The sequence below is a fragment of the Euprymna scolopes genome, chromosome 36 (genome assembly GCF_053919585.1).
Source record: "Euprymna scolopes isolate OS-2025 chromosome 36, ASM5391958v1, whole genome shotgun sequence".
In the NCBI taxonomy this organism is placed as follows: Eukaryota; Metazoa; Mollusca; class Cephalopoda; order Sepiida; family Sepiolidae; genus Euprymna; species Euprymna scolopes.
The window spans coordinates 81,371,325-81,388,038 of NC_136517.1; the positions used below are offsets into that span (position 1 = coordinate 81,371,325).

The window sequence follows — 16,714 nt, forward strand, 5'->3', positions numbered from 1 at the left end:
AAGCAACCATACTAAACACCATGAATAAATATTTGAAGATGTAAACACCTTAAAGCATAAAATCTTTTTTTTCCTAAATTATTAGGCTTCAGCATTAAATGACCCAAAAGGGTTGATACGCCGTACCAAATCAAACTACTCGCACGTTAATGAAAAAGATATTCTTTCTCAGAATATACAAACATTACTTATACTTAGGAACTTCCGCATCAGGCAAAGTAAATGGTCTATTAAAGCACTTGTTTGGCAATCCTGTTGTTTAGTGTGGTCTCTGATTTCTAATTCGATCATTCCATTTGATCCTTAGTATCTTTCCAAGACACTTGGAGTTAAACGCATCTAACTTCTTCTCTTGGCCAATTTTGAGATGCCAAGTTTCACTTTCGTAAAGCAATGCGGCCAAGACGTTGCTGTTCTAAAATCTTAATTTAGATCCGAGATTGATTTTCCTTTTTTGTTTCTCCAGATCTTATGTCTTACGACTGAAGCCAGATCCACAGCATCCCTCTAGCTTCTTCCTTTTACAATCAAATCTCTCTGAATCGTTTGCTTCCAGCTCATTTTTGGTCTTCCCCTTCTTTTTCCATCAATGGTCTATTTAAGCACTTGTCTGGCAATTCTATCTGGGTCTAATCTTCGGGCATGTCTGAACCAGCGTAGATGTCGTTTGCAGATTATTGATAATACTACTCGTTGGTTAATGCACTCTCTGATTTAATTAGTTGATTATCCCTGAATGTATGAAACAAACATTAAAAAACATACATTATTAAAAGATAATATATTCTGAAACTTATAAAAGGGACAACAGTTGACTATAGGTTTCTGAATTTCAAAATTATAGAGAACTTTTGTGGAATATATATATATATATATATATATATATATATACATATATATATATAGTCTCTTTATTATACAAACATTATTGGTTACATATGTGCATACATGTTTCAGTGGAATCTTGATTTAGAGAAACTCACCTCATCAAACCGAAAAAAGAAGCTTCCTTTTTGGTCTGATGTGGGTCTGAGGTAGGTCTCTCTAAATTAAGACTCCACTGAAACATGTATGCACATATGCAACCAATAATGTTTGTATAATAAACAAACTATATAGCTTCTCTGTCCTGCATTGAGCACTCTTTAATAATCACACCGGTTTCAGTGGATTTATGTATAGGAAACCAAACAATACAACCATTATATATATATATAAGTCAGAATGTGTGTGCGTGTGTGTGTGTGTGTGTGTGTATGTATGTGTGTGTGTATATGTGTGTGTGTGTGAGAGGACAACTCTCAACCTATATACTCCGCGAAATTTTGGATCTACAGACTTGAAATTTTGTATATAGGGCATTCAGATATGTGGAAAACATTTTAATCGATTTTCATCCAGAAAAAAAGCAGCTAATGGGTCAAAGTTGTAAAAATTGGTACTCAGTGGTCATCGGATTTTATCTGTCAACTGTTTCACGAATGTGCATGCATGAATCATTTACATGATAGCTTCCTTATGCATAGAATAGTTAGGTCTTTAAACACTTGTCAAAAATCGTTTAAAGTTGGCCTAATGGTTATCGTACTTGACTCACTGTGTTTAGGTTTTGGTTTCGACCTCAGCTCGAGTATTTATTTTTAGAAAAACATAATACCTGTATGCACATATCTTAGTTTCTGTATAAATCAAAATATAATATTTATGCATATTTATGACCAGGCAACGCTGGGCAGCTAACTAGTATATATATAAAACTCAGTGTCTGTGTGTTCGAGAAAGAAACGTTAGAAAATCTGCATAAAACCTAAAAGTGTATTCTTATGAAAGGTATATCAAATGAAATTTCTATAAATTTTCTTGTTTCGGTTGGTTGATCATAATGTGGCTCCGAGTGTTCTTGTTTCAGCCATTATTCTAGCGTTTCAATCTTTATGATCGTCATCAGGAGTAGGTATTTTGCAAAAAAATTTTGTTTAGAGTGGATGAAACGCGGAATATTCAGTGTAGCTTAAACACCATATATATTTATAACTTACTAATATATATATATATATATATATATATATATATATATATATATATATATATATATATATATATATATATATATTCAATTATATTTCACTCTTTGCGTAGTAATCCTTTTGCTTAGAAGCTCAATGGATATTAAACATAACATATATATATGTAAAATGAAATATTTTAACATTTTGAGGATATTTTAAATAGGATTGCTTCTAGAGTAATTGGGGGTATTTTGATGGCTGCCATAATGTTGCATAGGTGACGGATGATGCTGAGAAAATATTGTATGTATTGCAATTGCGGATCTGGGCAAAGTCCGATGTTAAATCCGATTGCTGAGTGATGACGTCAATTTTTCATTCCAATCAAAGAGTTGGGCTCATTAAATAATGGGAAGCACATATTTTAACCTAAAATGGACTGTCGACGAGAAGACAAGACATTCCAAAGGAACAAACAGATTCCGATTAAGGAATATGGTTCATGTTAATATAAGACATGAATAAAGTCAGTCAAACAGAGAGAGAGAGAGAGAGAGAGAGGGAGAGAGAGAGAGAGAGAGACAGCCAGCAGTGACACTTCTACCATCGGTGTACTGACCAATCCCCTCACGAACCTCGATACTGACCTAAACTCTCTCTTATCATGCTATCACTGTAATGTAAATAAAACTTTGTTGATTTAACAAGTTGCTGTTTGAAAAATTTATATGTAGAAAATATAAAAATACGTGATGAACAAATTAGGGACAAGGCCATTCAAAAGTGTGGGGATAATGGGTGTCGTTGGTCATCCTTGGTCTCAAATACTTAAAATTGTCAATCCTACTTATTTTTTTAAATTTTTATTTATTTTTAATTGTTTATTCTACGCTTGACTAGAAATATCTCAGTCACCACAATACCACACTCACTCCAGGGGATGTCCTACTTAAGAAAAACCCAAGCTTGTGTGTGAAAAGAGGAGTCAAGTATGAGTATGTGTCCCCCGCTTGAGCATGGCATGCGCAGTTCAAGGTCCTGTTGGACCCCAGCCCTTTGGGTGAGTTTTTAAGCTTCTAGTCTCTAAAATAGGGGAGTGAATGAGCTCCCTCCGCTCTGGTGTTAGAAAACCTCCAAGATTCCCACTCCCCACTTTTATTTCTTTTCATCTCTGGCCTTTATCTCCATTGTGAACTCATCTCGGAAGGACTCTACCTCTGCCCACCTCTTTCTTTTCACCTACACTTAAAGATTGATCCCACTCCCACTTAGATCCCACTCCTACTTAGAGATTGATTTTTTTTTTTTTTTTTTTGCAAACCGAAAAACAGTGGGTGGTCTATTATTTAGAAAGGGTGGGGGGAAGAGCCTTACTTACAAATTTTTGTTGTTTCTTGTTTATTCCCCATTCCCTCGCCAATGAAATGTTATTACCGTGAACAAGTTGTTGTTTGATCAGAAACACCACAGTTAAAAGCGTATATAAACTATTGGCACGCATTTGTTAAAAGTGCAATCAATAAATTACATAGACCGACAATGTTACAATAACTCTAGATCAGTGTATGATTGTTGAATAGAATAGACAAAGGACGAATCATTAAATACCTTACACTTTTAATCACCTTGTACCTAATTTGTTAAAAATTTACACCGTATTTTGTATATTTTTTCAAACAAATAATTCAAAGTGTAACAACTGTTCTAGACTGAAGCAATTTTTCTTTTTGTCCTAATCCAGAGTATTCCCTTTAGGGAGGCATATTTTTCTCACATTATAAACAGATCCTGTGTTTAAATCTACCCTCATGGGGCGGTAGGTACATAGGGATGCGATTCTAAAATCTCATCGAAAAACTATATATATTTTCTTTTTACTTTTTATTTTTGCGATTCATTCATTTGCTTTCTGAATTGTTCTTTCACAGAATATCATCATGTCGGCACTAACGAAACGAAGAAAAGGAGTCTATGCTCCCCCTGTGGGGAAACGGTCCATAATATTTGTGGATGATTTGAACATGCCGGCCAGAGAAGTTTATGGGGCACAGCCGCCAATAGAATTGCTGCGACAATTTTTTGACAACGGCCATTGGTAGGTTTGATTCATTTTCAGAAAAATAAATAGATAAATGAATAAATGAATAAATAAATAAATAATAATAATAATAATAATAATAATAATAATAATAATAATAATAATAATAATAATAATAATAATAATAATAATAATAATAATAATAATAACTAGTGGGACCTGTGAAAACTCCACAGTGGCATCTTTCATATGTAATATATTGCTGCTGCGCATTCTGTGGATGTTCCGCATGAATGAAGACCCCGCAATATTATTGTAGCCCTTTTGTTAAAACTGTAAAAGTATTTATCTAAATAATCTGGTTAATGCAGTGTCAGAATATATCTGATTATTACGGTTTATCTCCAATATTCTTATAGGAGTCTGCGACATATTTCCATTGTATGGACGTCTGGTGCGAACGGAAACCTCACAATATCATTATACTATCTTTAGAAAGAATAGATACTATCCTTCAGGCGACTTTATTTTAGTTTCACATTCGGGCCAAAAGCGACATCATTCATTTTTAGTTGTTTATTTTTATATTGTGTCTTTGGTGATCGGGAGATCCTATTTATTAAAAAGGATAATAGAAGGTGATAACATACCACGAACATTAAATTAGTGTATCTATATACTAATTTAATGTTTGTAGTATGTTATTATTTTCTATCCTTCTTTTTAATAAATAGGATCTCCCGATCGAATAATTTATAATCTGAAAACCGTGATACACGTACGTACATTAAAGATACTATGGTACTAATATATTGATGATGATGATGATGATGATGATGATGATGATGATGATCCTCATCATCATCATCATCTGTTACACATGTAAAACAAAGAAACCTCACATGGAATCATGAAAAATGAAACTATATAATTATAAGTTAATCCCTCCCCTCCAAAAAAACAAAACAAAAAAAACTTGTAGTACCAGCAGAAACTGGTGCCACAAATAAGCGGAAATGGCAAAAAAGCTCGAAGTGATCTGGAAGATGAAGAAAGACCAGATAACACCACTAATAGTAGAAGCGCAAGGAAGCATGCTGATAAACTTTGATAAAAGAATGGGAGAGATTGAAATCAGAGGGATGGCTAAGAAGATACAACATATAACAATAATGGAAACGGCAGAAATATTAAGGAAAACCATTGAATGCAGAGACCAACACACATTGGCTACAGGCACTAGCCGGACATATAGAAACTGCTATAGATGTAAAAACACAAAGAAACCTCACGTGGAATCACGAAAACTGAAACTGTATAATTCTAAGTTAACCCCCCCCCCATCCCTCGCAAAAAAAAAAATAATGTAATACTGGCAGAAACTGGCACTACACCAAATAATTGAGAAAGGTCAAGGAGGATGAAAAGACCGAGGAGATAAAACACTAACCAAACCTCCACTAAATGAGAGCAAAGAGGATTGGGACCTTAGGGATGTTTATTGCCACCCAGGAGGTTCTGATAAAGACCAATGGTCGCTACCAACGAGAAATCAAGGGTAAACTGCTATTGCAATAATGCAAACTAATTTGTAAAACTTATTGAAATAGGTGGTGAGTACTAGAAATCTGGGGAGACTTGTTGTCACTCAAACTCCAGGGAACACCACAGGTTGTTCTCAAAGAGAATTCTTTGAGGATAACTTGTGTGAAAACTCCTAGCAAATAATAATAATAATAATAATAATAATAATAATAATAATAATAATCTGCGCCCCCTTCTAAAAACAGTGGTGGAATCTACACTGAGACAATTTTTATTTTTGTACCTTTTCTTCACGTTAAAAAACGACCCTGGTGTCCAACTCTGTCCTGTGGGGAGGCATAGTAAATAGGTACATCAAATTGTTCCATACCATAGTTGTGAAGGGTCTACGAGGACTGGGGAGCACTCACCAGACCTCTACTGGAAAAGTATGGAGAACACTGGGGCTTGTGGAGGCTTTTTTCCACTCCAACCCCAGGGAAGACCAATAGTCATTGTTAGCAAGAAATTAAAGGTGAGCGACTGTTGCAATAACATGATATCGTCTGTGATTGTTATTGAGAGAGGTGGAGGGCACTGGGAATTTGGGAATACTTGTTGTCACTCAAACTCCAGGGAACACTACAAATTGCCAGTGAGTGATCGCAGATTATGGCCCGTGTAAGAATTTCTAGTGAGTGAACAAAAAATAATCACAGGAGTACTAGGAACGATCTCAAAAACCTAAAAAAAAAAAATCATTAGAAAAATTAGAGTCAAAGGGAAGGCTAAAAAATTGTAACAGACGACAATAACGAAAACAGATGAAATCTTAAAGAAAATTCTTGAATGCGGAAACCAACCCATATAAAATGTGAACATCAGTCGCATGAAACGTGTAACAAATATAAAACAAGCAAAACAGAACACGACCACAAAAGAGAGAGACTAACCCCTCATTCCCCCTTCCCCAAATGATGGTGTTGGTTTCAGTTTGAACCACAACAAATAGTCGTTTAAGCTCAAGGAAGATCGAGGAGGGAAAACACCAATCAGATCTCCACTGGAAAAGAACACTTGAGACCTTGGTGAGGTGTTTTGCCACTCAAACATCAGGGAGTACCAACAGCAGTTACCAGTAAGAAATCAGTGGTAAGTGTCTGCTGAAATAACACAAAGTCATTTGCAATGGTCAATAGAAGAGATGGAGAGCAGTATTTTTATCACGATCATCGGTAGATTTGATTGTTGAGAAGAAGTTCCTCCATTGAAGGGGGAGAAGGGGGAGGAGGGGGAGTAATATCAGTTTAACAACCATTTTCCATACTGGAATATGGTTTAGAAATTGATTTCCAGACTAACCTATATCTGACCAGGTCTTTATTTATCCCTCTCTTTCTCTCAAGTTCATCTTTATCTCTTCCTCCCGTGTTTTGCTTGGCCTTTCTCTGCCAACTGATCCTGCTACCTCAACTGTTCTACAAAAACTAACTCAATAATTTTCATCTATATTTTCAATGTGACCAAACCAACAAAGGCTCTTGTTTTGCACACTTCTCTCCTTACAGTCTCCAGCATTAATCTTCTTCTGAGATCATCAGATCTAAGTCTGTCTTTAAGATTCACATTACATGTATCATTCTCGTATAATTTCTCTCCATGCAACGCATATCCTCTACCCTTACTGGCCAAGTTTCACTTCCGTACATCAACACACTGCATACACACGACTGATAGACTCTTCCCTTGTTCGACATTGGTAACACTCTGCTAGTTAGTATAGATGGGAGCAGCTCTGAAATTGGGATATACGAACATACTCTCATGTAGTTTGGACTGCTAGATGAAGCGATGTACGGCACATGGAGTAACACGTCGTGACAGATTTAGTGGAGAGGTGAAAACCAGAGGCGTACTTTCAACCACGTCTCCACGTTGTTGATGTTTTTGTTGTTATTATTTAAAAATAAGAAAAGTCGGAAAATTGATCATCATTGTATGAATCTGAAGATTCTATTGTTGGCATTGGTTTCCCTGATATTTTTCTAGTCAGAATTCTTTCTAGGAAGATATCAGGGATTATAGAAAGGGACTAGGTGAAGGTTGCTAACAATCTAGGTGAAAGTGGTTTTTGTGGAAGGGACCACATGAAGATTGCCAACATCCTAAATGAAAATGATTTTTGTGGAAGGGACCACATGAAGATTGCCAACATTCTAAGTGAACGTGTTTTGTGGAAGGGACCACGTGAAGGTTGCCAACATCCTGAGTGAAAGTGATTGGACATGAGTTATATTCATATTTCACATCAAAACGTAACGAATTTTATAAGCAAGACATTTATAAGTTCGTTGACAGACGGAATTAAGATATAAAGAGCAAAGGTCGTTAATTTTATGGATAAAGATTTCCAAAAACATAGTTTTTCCTTTTCAAAATGAATTTTAAATCAGCAAAAACTTATGCACTGATATTTGTTTTCCTAGGTATGATTTGAAGGACACAAGCAAGATAGATCTGATCGATATTCAGTTCCTTGCGGCCATGGGACCCCCTGGGGGTGCACGCAATGAAGTGACCCCTAGATTTTTACGCCATTTTAATATCGTTGCTATGAATCCGTTCAGTGAAGATTCAATGACACGAATATTCTCAACTCTAATAGCCATTTACTTCCGGGTAAGTAAAAACATTACCTTCTTTTTTTTTTCTATTTTCTTTTCTTTTTTCTTTTTCTTTGCTTTTTTTTTTCTTTCTTTTTTTGTTTTTACTTCCGCGTAAGTAAAAATATATTTTTTATTTTTTTCCTATTTTCTTTGTTGTTTTTTCTTTTTTCTTTTCTTTTCCTTTCTTTTTTGTTTTTATTTTCGTGTAAGTAAAACCATTTTTCTTTTTTTCTATTTTCTTATCTTTTTTGTTTCTTTTTTCTTCTTTTTTCTTTTCTTATTTCTTTTTTCATTTTTTTCTTTTTCTTTTCTTTTTGGTTTTGTTTTTCCTTTTTCTCTGTTTATTTTTTTTTCTTCTTCTTTTTATGCTTATTTGGGTTCGTCAACTTGTGTAGAGAGAAGCAAATCGATGTTTTAAACTAAATAGCTACCACTTATCAAGGCCAGGACGGTTACTTGAGGATGGGATTAATGACCTTCTCGGCTGGATAGTGAGACTACACTAGGATGATTGGTAACGAGGATTGAAATTAGTCAGAAATTGATTATTTAAGAGGATGGCTCGACAAGAATTTGTTTCACCTTCAAAATGACAACTTTTATAGGTTTTTGAGTATGCTGAAAACAAGTATCGCATTTAAATCTGGGGCAAACAAATACTTTTCCTGATATTTAGATATTTATTATCCGATGTAATTTCTACTGTTTTCACTGGTGGTTATGTTTGCTCGCGCAAGCGCGCATTCAATTTTTGCATGTAATGTGTAATGCAAAATATTTTTATGATACTTATCTTTACGGATTTTTCGTCTTCACTATAAATACCGGAAACACATGCTTCTCGGTGTTAGGACAACCCCAGTCTAATACTTGCCAGTCAAATTGACGTTCAACGAATCTCTTTCTAAGCTGTTTTTATATCTTATTTAATAAACTTTATTATATATTATTATTGTTTTATTTCATACTGAGTTTGTGTCTTTCTTCCGGATCCCTTATCAATCCACCACTATATGGAAGTCGCAAAGTATTATTTTATCTTCTATTATATAAAATAAAGATTGTGCGTGCATGGACGAAGTGCCTTCAATAAGTTTACAAACATATTTGTACAGACATTTAAAATTATCGTAGACTCTTGGAAATTCAGTATGTTATTGCTATATATCTTATGAGATGACTGAACAATTTTTAAGAGTTCAGGTTCAAATGAACAGCTACAACACTAATTGGAATACACTCTACTAAAGCCTGATTGTCACGGCTGGTGAATTTCAAAAATGCAATCTAGGCGTGGGGATACTTTAGAAGAACGATATGCAATAAAATTTTGTTTTAAACTTGGAAGAAATGCCACAGAAACTTAAGGAAGAAAATGCCACAGAAACTTAAGGAAGAAAATGCCACAGAAACTTAAGAAGAAAATGCCATAGAAACTTAAGGAAGAGAACGCACAGAAACTTAAGGAAGAAAATGGCACAGAAACTTAAGGAAGAAAATGCCACAGAAATTAAAGGAAGAAAATGTACAGAAACTTAAGGAAGAAAATGCCACAGAAACTTAAGGAAGAAAATGCCACAGAAACTTAAGGAAGAAAATGCACAGAAACTTAAGGAAGAAAATGCCACAGAAACTTAAGGAAGAAAATGCCACAGAAACTTAAGGAAGAAAATGCCCCAGAAACTTAAGGAAGAAAATGCCACAGAAACTTAAGGAAGAAAATGCCACAGAAACTTAAGGAAGAAAATGCCACAGAAACTTAAGGAAGAAAATGCCACAGAAACTTAAGGAAGAAAATGCCCCAGAAACGTTATGTTGTTCAAAGTTTTATAATATGCTTTTTATTATTATTTTTTAATCTTTTTGCCAATTTAGGCGGAAGAATTTAGCTCCGAATATCTCAGCTTTGGAAACTTGATTGTCCAGGCGACCCTTAAGGTATACAAGAGTGCCATGAGCCAATTGCTGCCGACACCTGCAAAATCCCATTATGTGTTCAACCTGCGCGACTTCTCTCGTGTCATATTGGGCGTTTGTCTCATCAAACGACAACAAGTTGACGATAAAAAGGTTATGATCAGGTGTGTATAGTTTCCTTATTTTTTTCCCTCTGGCTTTTTCCCATCACTTGATGTTCGTTTTATCTCGTTTTCTTCCAAAGTGGACAAAAATATAAAAGTATAACGTAACATTTTTATATTACATATCATATTGTATTGAGATTAACTTGGAATGACGGAAAAAAGCAGGATAATAAATAAAAGTTATATCCTAGATAGTAAAGAGATTACAGTCAGGAATGCAGCTACGATTGCTTTGATAATTTCAAAATGAAAAATATAAATATTTTATTGTATGTACACTGAGACATTGGATTGAGGGGATGTATTAAAAAACAGGCATTTTTTTTATCAAGAATCAACAAAACAAAAAGGGATGAAAAACATATATACAAAAAATAAATGTTACCAAAGGCAAGTTATTCTTTTACCTACCTTCTTTTTTGATCGCTATTTCGTATCACTTGCTGGGTGTTTTTTTTTATCTCCTTTTTTTCAAATTTTAACGCATCCAAAAACCAAGCTTTTATCTTTTCACAATAAACGCTCTGACCACCATTTGGTCCCTATTTAAATGGCTCTCGCCAAAAAAAAAAAAAGGCTCCCTGTTTTGACAAATTTCTAGATCTGATCTTTACTCCTGACCTGAAATGGAAGACTCACATCATGTTGCCAAAGTCGCGGGAAAAATGTTACCGTTTCAGAATGTATCCTCTAGCTGTATAAGAGCCAAATACGTTCTAAAATGGAGTACTTGTTGTCATATCTGGACGGGAGCTATCTGGAACTCCATATCCTGTCTTGACAAATTCACAACCAGATTTGAAACTTAATAAATGATGCCTTTTTTCTTTGCTGCATAAAAAAGTGCCCTTGTGTGAAATTTCATAAAAATCGGCCCAGCCGTATTCGAATCAATAAAGGAACGAACACACACACACACACACACACACACACACACACACACACACACACACACACACACACACACACACACACACACACAGAGAGGGAGAGTTCCTTTTATATATCAGGTTCAGAAGAAAGTTCATGTTGAATTTTTAATCTTGATTTCAAATGATATATTTTAAAATAAGTTTTCGTTATAATACCTCTACTTTATACATCGTTTTAAAGAGCGTTTTTCGCTCTATCTAATCGTTTAAATTGCAACCTTTTAAAAACAATTGTCTTCTTTTCAGAACGTTGAATACAAAATGGGGAAAAAAGCAAATTCGCACAATTTTCTTATTTCAATTCAAGCTAGGCTGAAAAGCTGCTGAAACAGTTCACGATATCAATGAAGCCTTTGGCTCAGGAACTACTACTGAACGCAGAGAATAATAGTAGCTTAAGAAATTTCGTGGCACCAACGAGAGTCTGGAAGATGATGAGCGTAGTGGTTGGTTATCGGATGTTGACAGCGATCAATTAAGAGCCTTAGTTGAAGCCACTTCATGCACAACTATTCGAGTACTTGCTCTGAATTAGACGTAACATATACGAAGATTTCCAACCACTTGAGAGAGATTGGAAAGAAAAAAAAACTTGGTAAATGGATGCCCAATGAATTAAACAACAGCCAAAAGAAACGCTGTTATGAAGTGTCATCATCCCTTCTTTTACGCAACGAGAACGACCCGTTTCTCGACCTGGTTGTGACTTACGATGAAAAGTGTGTGCTTTACGACAATCGACGACGCTCAGCTCAGTGGTTAGACACTGACGAAGCTTCACGACCTTTCCCAAAGCTAGAGTTGCACCAAAAAAAGGTCATGTTAACTGTTTAGTGCTCTGTTACTGGTCTTCTCTATTACAGTTTTTTGAATGCAGGCGAAACTATTACGGCGGAGAAGTTCTATCAACAAATGGATGAAATGCATCAGAAACTTTGACAATAATATCTAGCATTAGTCAGCAGAAAATGCCTAATTCTCCTCCATGACAATGCCCGACCGCACGTTGCTAAACCGACCCTGCAGAAGTTAAACAAATTGTGTTATGAAACTCTACCTCATCCACTGTACTCTCCAGACCTCTGACCTACCGGAAACTACTTTTTAAAGCAACTTTCTGCGTGAGAAATGCTTCAAAAACCTAAGCGATATCAAAAACGATTTCAGAGATTTCATCGCCACCAGAACGCAAGATTTTTACGTTACTGGCATAAATACACTTGTTTTCCGTCGGAAAAAGTCTGTTGGTCCTGATGGTGCTTATTTCCATCCATAATTTTTTGTTTGAGTCGAGACATCTGAATTTAAAAGATAAAAACTGCAAGAACTTCCTTTTCAACCTAATAGAGATTGCGACAAGATCATGTAGAGGTGCTCAAAACAGATAATAAATAAAAATTACAACAAAGTTGGCAACGAGATTCAGGTCAGAAATGTAGTCGTGATTATTTTGTGATTTCTACGTTGGCAAAAATAAGGCCAGAAACTATCTAGAACTTGTCAACAACATGTAAACTGCTTTCAGAATCCTGGGCTGAAACATGTGCGTCAAGATGCACTACCTGTTTTCACATATGGACAAGTTTCCTGAGGTCCTAGGTTTAATGAGTGATTAGCAGGGAAAGTAATTCCATCAGTCTCTGAAAAAGATGGAGAATAGGTATCAAGGTCGCTGAGGTGCAGTTATGATGGCTGACTACTGTTGGAATCTGAAAAGAGACCTCCTTGCCACTGAGCATTCAAGAAGTTTGAAGAAACGGAAATTCAAGCCCTGAAGTTTGAACAATAGTAAGGTAATATGCAATTTACATGTACTTACCATTGTCAGTGCCCACCATTCAGCTTATGGTAATCAATATATATTATTGGTAAGACATTTTCTTTCTTAAAAACATTTAGGATGATACGTGTTGATAAAAATCAGCTGACAATGCCACAAAAATGTAATCGATTTTGTCACAAGATCTGATTTTTATTTCCAGTCAACTCGGCACAAAAAACCTGACCTTATGGAGAGAAGTGGATGCTATTTCCTGATTCAGCAGTGCAAAAATATGCTAAATCCGTTGTAGGAATCTAGACAACATTCAAAAAATAAAAAATTGTTGTTTAGTGAATTTTTTTCTAAATCTTAGGCATTATTCATCCGGGGCAACGCCAATCAATAATATACCAACTTTGTAGATGTTTGTTTTTGTAGTTATTGTTTTAATTTTAGCTGCACATACAAACACAAATACGCACGCACACTGTCCTTTATATATAATACATGGAATTCAGCCGTTGTCGATTATGACGCTTTGCTGGCTAATTAAAACAACTCTCTCTCTCTCTCTCTCTCTCTCTCTCTCTCTCTCTCTCTCTCTCTCTCTCTCGCGCGCGCTCTCTCGCTCTCTTCTGTCCGGCCTTCATCCCCATTTGAGAATGCATCTGCTGCCGGTCAAGTTGATTAAGATCATCAAAGATGAATGGTTTGTTGTGACGGGAAATTGTTATGCAGCATTAGCTATTGATGGTTGCAGCCTAAAGTCTCACACGGATCATCGATTGTGTACGAGGTTTTTCGAATGATTTTATAAACTTTTCTTGTTTATCTATGAGAGGGAATATTAAGGCAAAGTGAGTATAGGAAACCAAATCAAGTACTCCACTACCACCACCATCCCCACCATCACCTGATGCGACCGGATCAGGCTATTTAACATTAATGTTATTGTTTTTTTTCCTTTTCCTTTATAAAACTCAATCATGTTCTGCAAAGTCAAAAGCAAAAACAATAACTTTCCTGTACAAAAAAGGTACTTCTACAGAATTGGGGACGAGATTTTGTAGTCGATAAATGGAGTTTTTAGATAAAAAAAAAAGGTTTCTACTGATATTAGCTTCCAAATTATGCAGTCGAAATTAGCTGAATATTACTGAAGTTTAATCGTGTTAGCAGGTGAAAAATTTCCGCCATCTTGTTTTAAACCAAAACGGAAAATTACCTCCCTTTTGAATTTTCCTGTGTCTTACGATCGTTAATTTCATCAAATTCTATTTTTTATTTTTATTAATAAATAATTTTCTACCTCATCGATTTTCGTAATTTTTTGATGCAATCATCTTTAAAATACAAGGAATACGTAAGATACCATTGTTTTCATGTGAAATTCAGTTTTACCATTTCCGAAATTTCGTCCCAATAGTGTAGAAACACACACACAAAAAAAAAAAACATGAATAAAATGTTAAAGATATAAAGAACTTGAAACATAAAAGTTTTTTTCCTAAAATTACTGGATTCAGCATTGAATAACACGGAAAAGGTTGATATGTCGTAAAACAAAACAACCAAACCATCATGATCATCATCATGATCATCATTATTAATTCTAGAGCTGTCTTTGTCCGAACTAATTAACAGAGTGTTATCACTGTTGACCAAGGAAAAATATATCCGACATATGTATGCAGTGTGATGATGTATTGAAGTAAAACCTGGCCAGTGAGGATTGAGGACAGGCGTTGCATGGAGAGAAATTATATGAAAATGATTCTATGAACATGTAATGTGAGTTTGAAGACAAGCTTAGATTTTATTATCTCCGATGAAGATTAAACATGGATAGTGTAAAGAGAGAAGTGTGCACAACAGGAGACTTTGTTGGTTTGGCCACATTAGAAAATGGATGCGAGCGCTTGGGTTATTAGTTGTACAACAGTTGAAGTAGCAGAGTCAGTTGATAGGAGAAGACCAAGGAAAACATGGGAGTAAATGATAAAGATGGATTTGAGAAAAAGAGGGATAAATAAAGACCTGGCAGAGATAGGTCAGTATGTAAATCAATTTCTAAAAGCCGCCCATGCTATGCCAGCATGTAAAACAGACGTTAAACTAGTATTTATTATTATTATTATTATTATTATTAGTAGTAGTAGTAGTAGTAGTAGTAGTAGTAGTAGTAGCAGTAGTAGTAGTAGTTAACAATGGAGGAATCAAACAAACTTACTGAGCTATTTAGATTGTCTTATAAATAGAGCTTAAAATATTACCATAGCAAAATAAATATATCTTTGGTGTGACATTATAGATTTATGTTTCAAAACATATGTCTATAAATATACATACGAAGGACGTTCCAAATTTATTGTAATCCCGAGCAACATCAGGTCTTTCTGCTAGTTACAGATAAATTTATATGGTAAAATAAATAAACAGGTGCGGGGGGGGACAAGGAAGAGGATAAGAAGGAGGAGGAAGGCAGTAAATACAATGAAAGTTATATGGCTTTATGAGCACAGTAAAAAAAAGTACTCAATGATTCTCATTTCAATCCCGAGCAACGTCAGGTATTCCTGCTAGTCTTTTGTAGACATTACATTTGTGCAAGGAAATACTGGATTTGTATGGAGATGCATATATAAATGCTGTTGCATCATCTGATGCCGTTATAATTTTGATAACTCACTTTTTTTTTTACAGGTTGTGGGTCCACGAAATAATGCGAGTGTTTTATGACAGGCTGATTGACGACAAAGATCGTTCTTGGCTTTTCACGTAAGTAGTGCCGATAATTCCACGATCACCTCAATCAAAAATTCTTGCTTTTATTATTATGCAGTTGCTGTTTTTTTTTTTTTTTTGCTGGGTTCTTCTTCTTCTTCTTCTTCTTCTTCTTCTTCTTTTTGTAGTAGTAGTAGTAGTAGTAATAGTAGTAGTAGTAGTAGTAGTAGTAGTAGTAGCATGTTGATGCGTAGATGAAATCATGGCTGTTGTTCTCCATAGACTTCAGTCCATTGTTGATCCGATTCCTTTTTGAAGACATAACATGATTTGAACTTGGCAGAATACATGGGTTGGGTTGCCATTACCTTTCCCAGTGCAGCGGCATCTGACTCACCTGTTTGCACCTAGATCATCCGCGTAACTGCAGTCGAATAACATAACTCTTAATACCATGGAACCGTTGATCTGCTAGAGATTCATCCTCCTCCACGACCATCCAACGTCCTGCTGTCGACGTCACCAGAGTTACCTTCTCCCAGATGCATGTCTTAACTAAGACTAGGGGTGCATTTCTCCCAGTGAATTAATGTGCCTCCAGATACCAACCTGGAAATTTCTTATGAGAGTATCAGCAGCAGTCGAAGGATGGATGGCAAGTGGTTGCATTAGCAGCAGGAGCAGCGTTTGTATTATTTCTGTTCTTAATTGTATTCGACCGATAATAAACAGAAATTGTTGAGATGGCATGGACACTTTCTATGCCTAGACAAGGAGCAGGCATGAAACGTCTACAAAGACACAGGGAGAGTTGGTTGTCATATATTGTTGGTGGATTCTAGCAAACAATGATGTGGACATCGATTACAAAACCAACATCGATCTATGATACGAGTGCCGTTCCAAAAGTAATGACTGCTGTTTTTTTTTTATTCCATCCAAATGGATAAGAGAGGATTGCAAATTGCATTGTTC

At 35.5% G+C, this 16,714-nt stretch overlaps 1 protein-coding gene across 3 annotated transcripts in view; it reads left to right on the forward strand.

Annotated features, from left to right (window-relative positions):
* Positions 1–16,714, forward strand: part of LOC145260629 (dynein axonemal heavy chain 12-like) — a 572,171-nt gene that overhangs the window by 208,972 nt on the left and 346,485 nt on the right. For all 3 annotated transcript variants that reach the window (XM_080118949.1, XM_080118950.1, XM_080118948.1), the window contains exons 36-39: positions 3,938–4,104; positions 8,058–8,250; positions 10,113–10,318; positions 15,719–15,793. In XM_080118949.1, the coding sequence (XP_079975075.1) occupies positions 3,938–4,104; positions 8,058–8,250; positions 10,113–10,318; positions 15,719–15,793 (641 nt within the window). The remainder of the gene's footprint in view (positions 1–3,937; positions 4,105–8,057; positions 8,251–10,112; positions 10,319–15,718; positions 15,794–16,714) is intronic.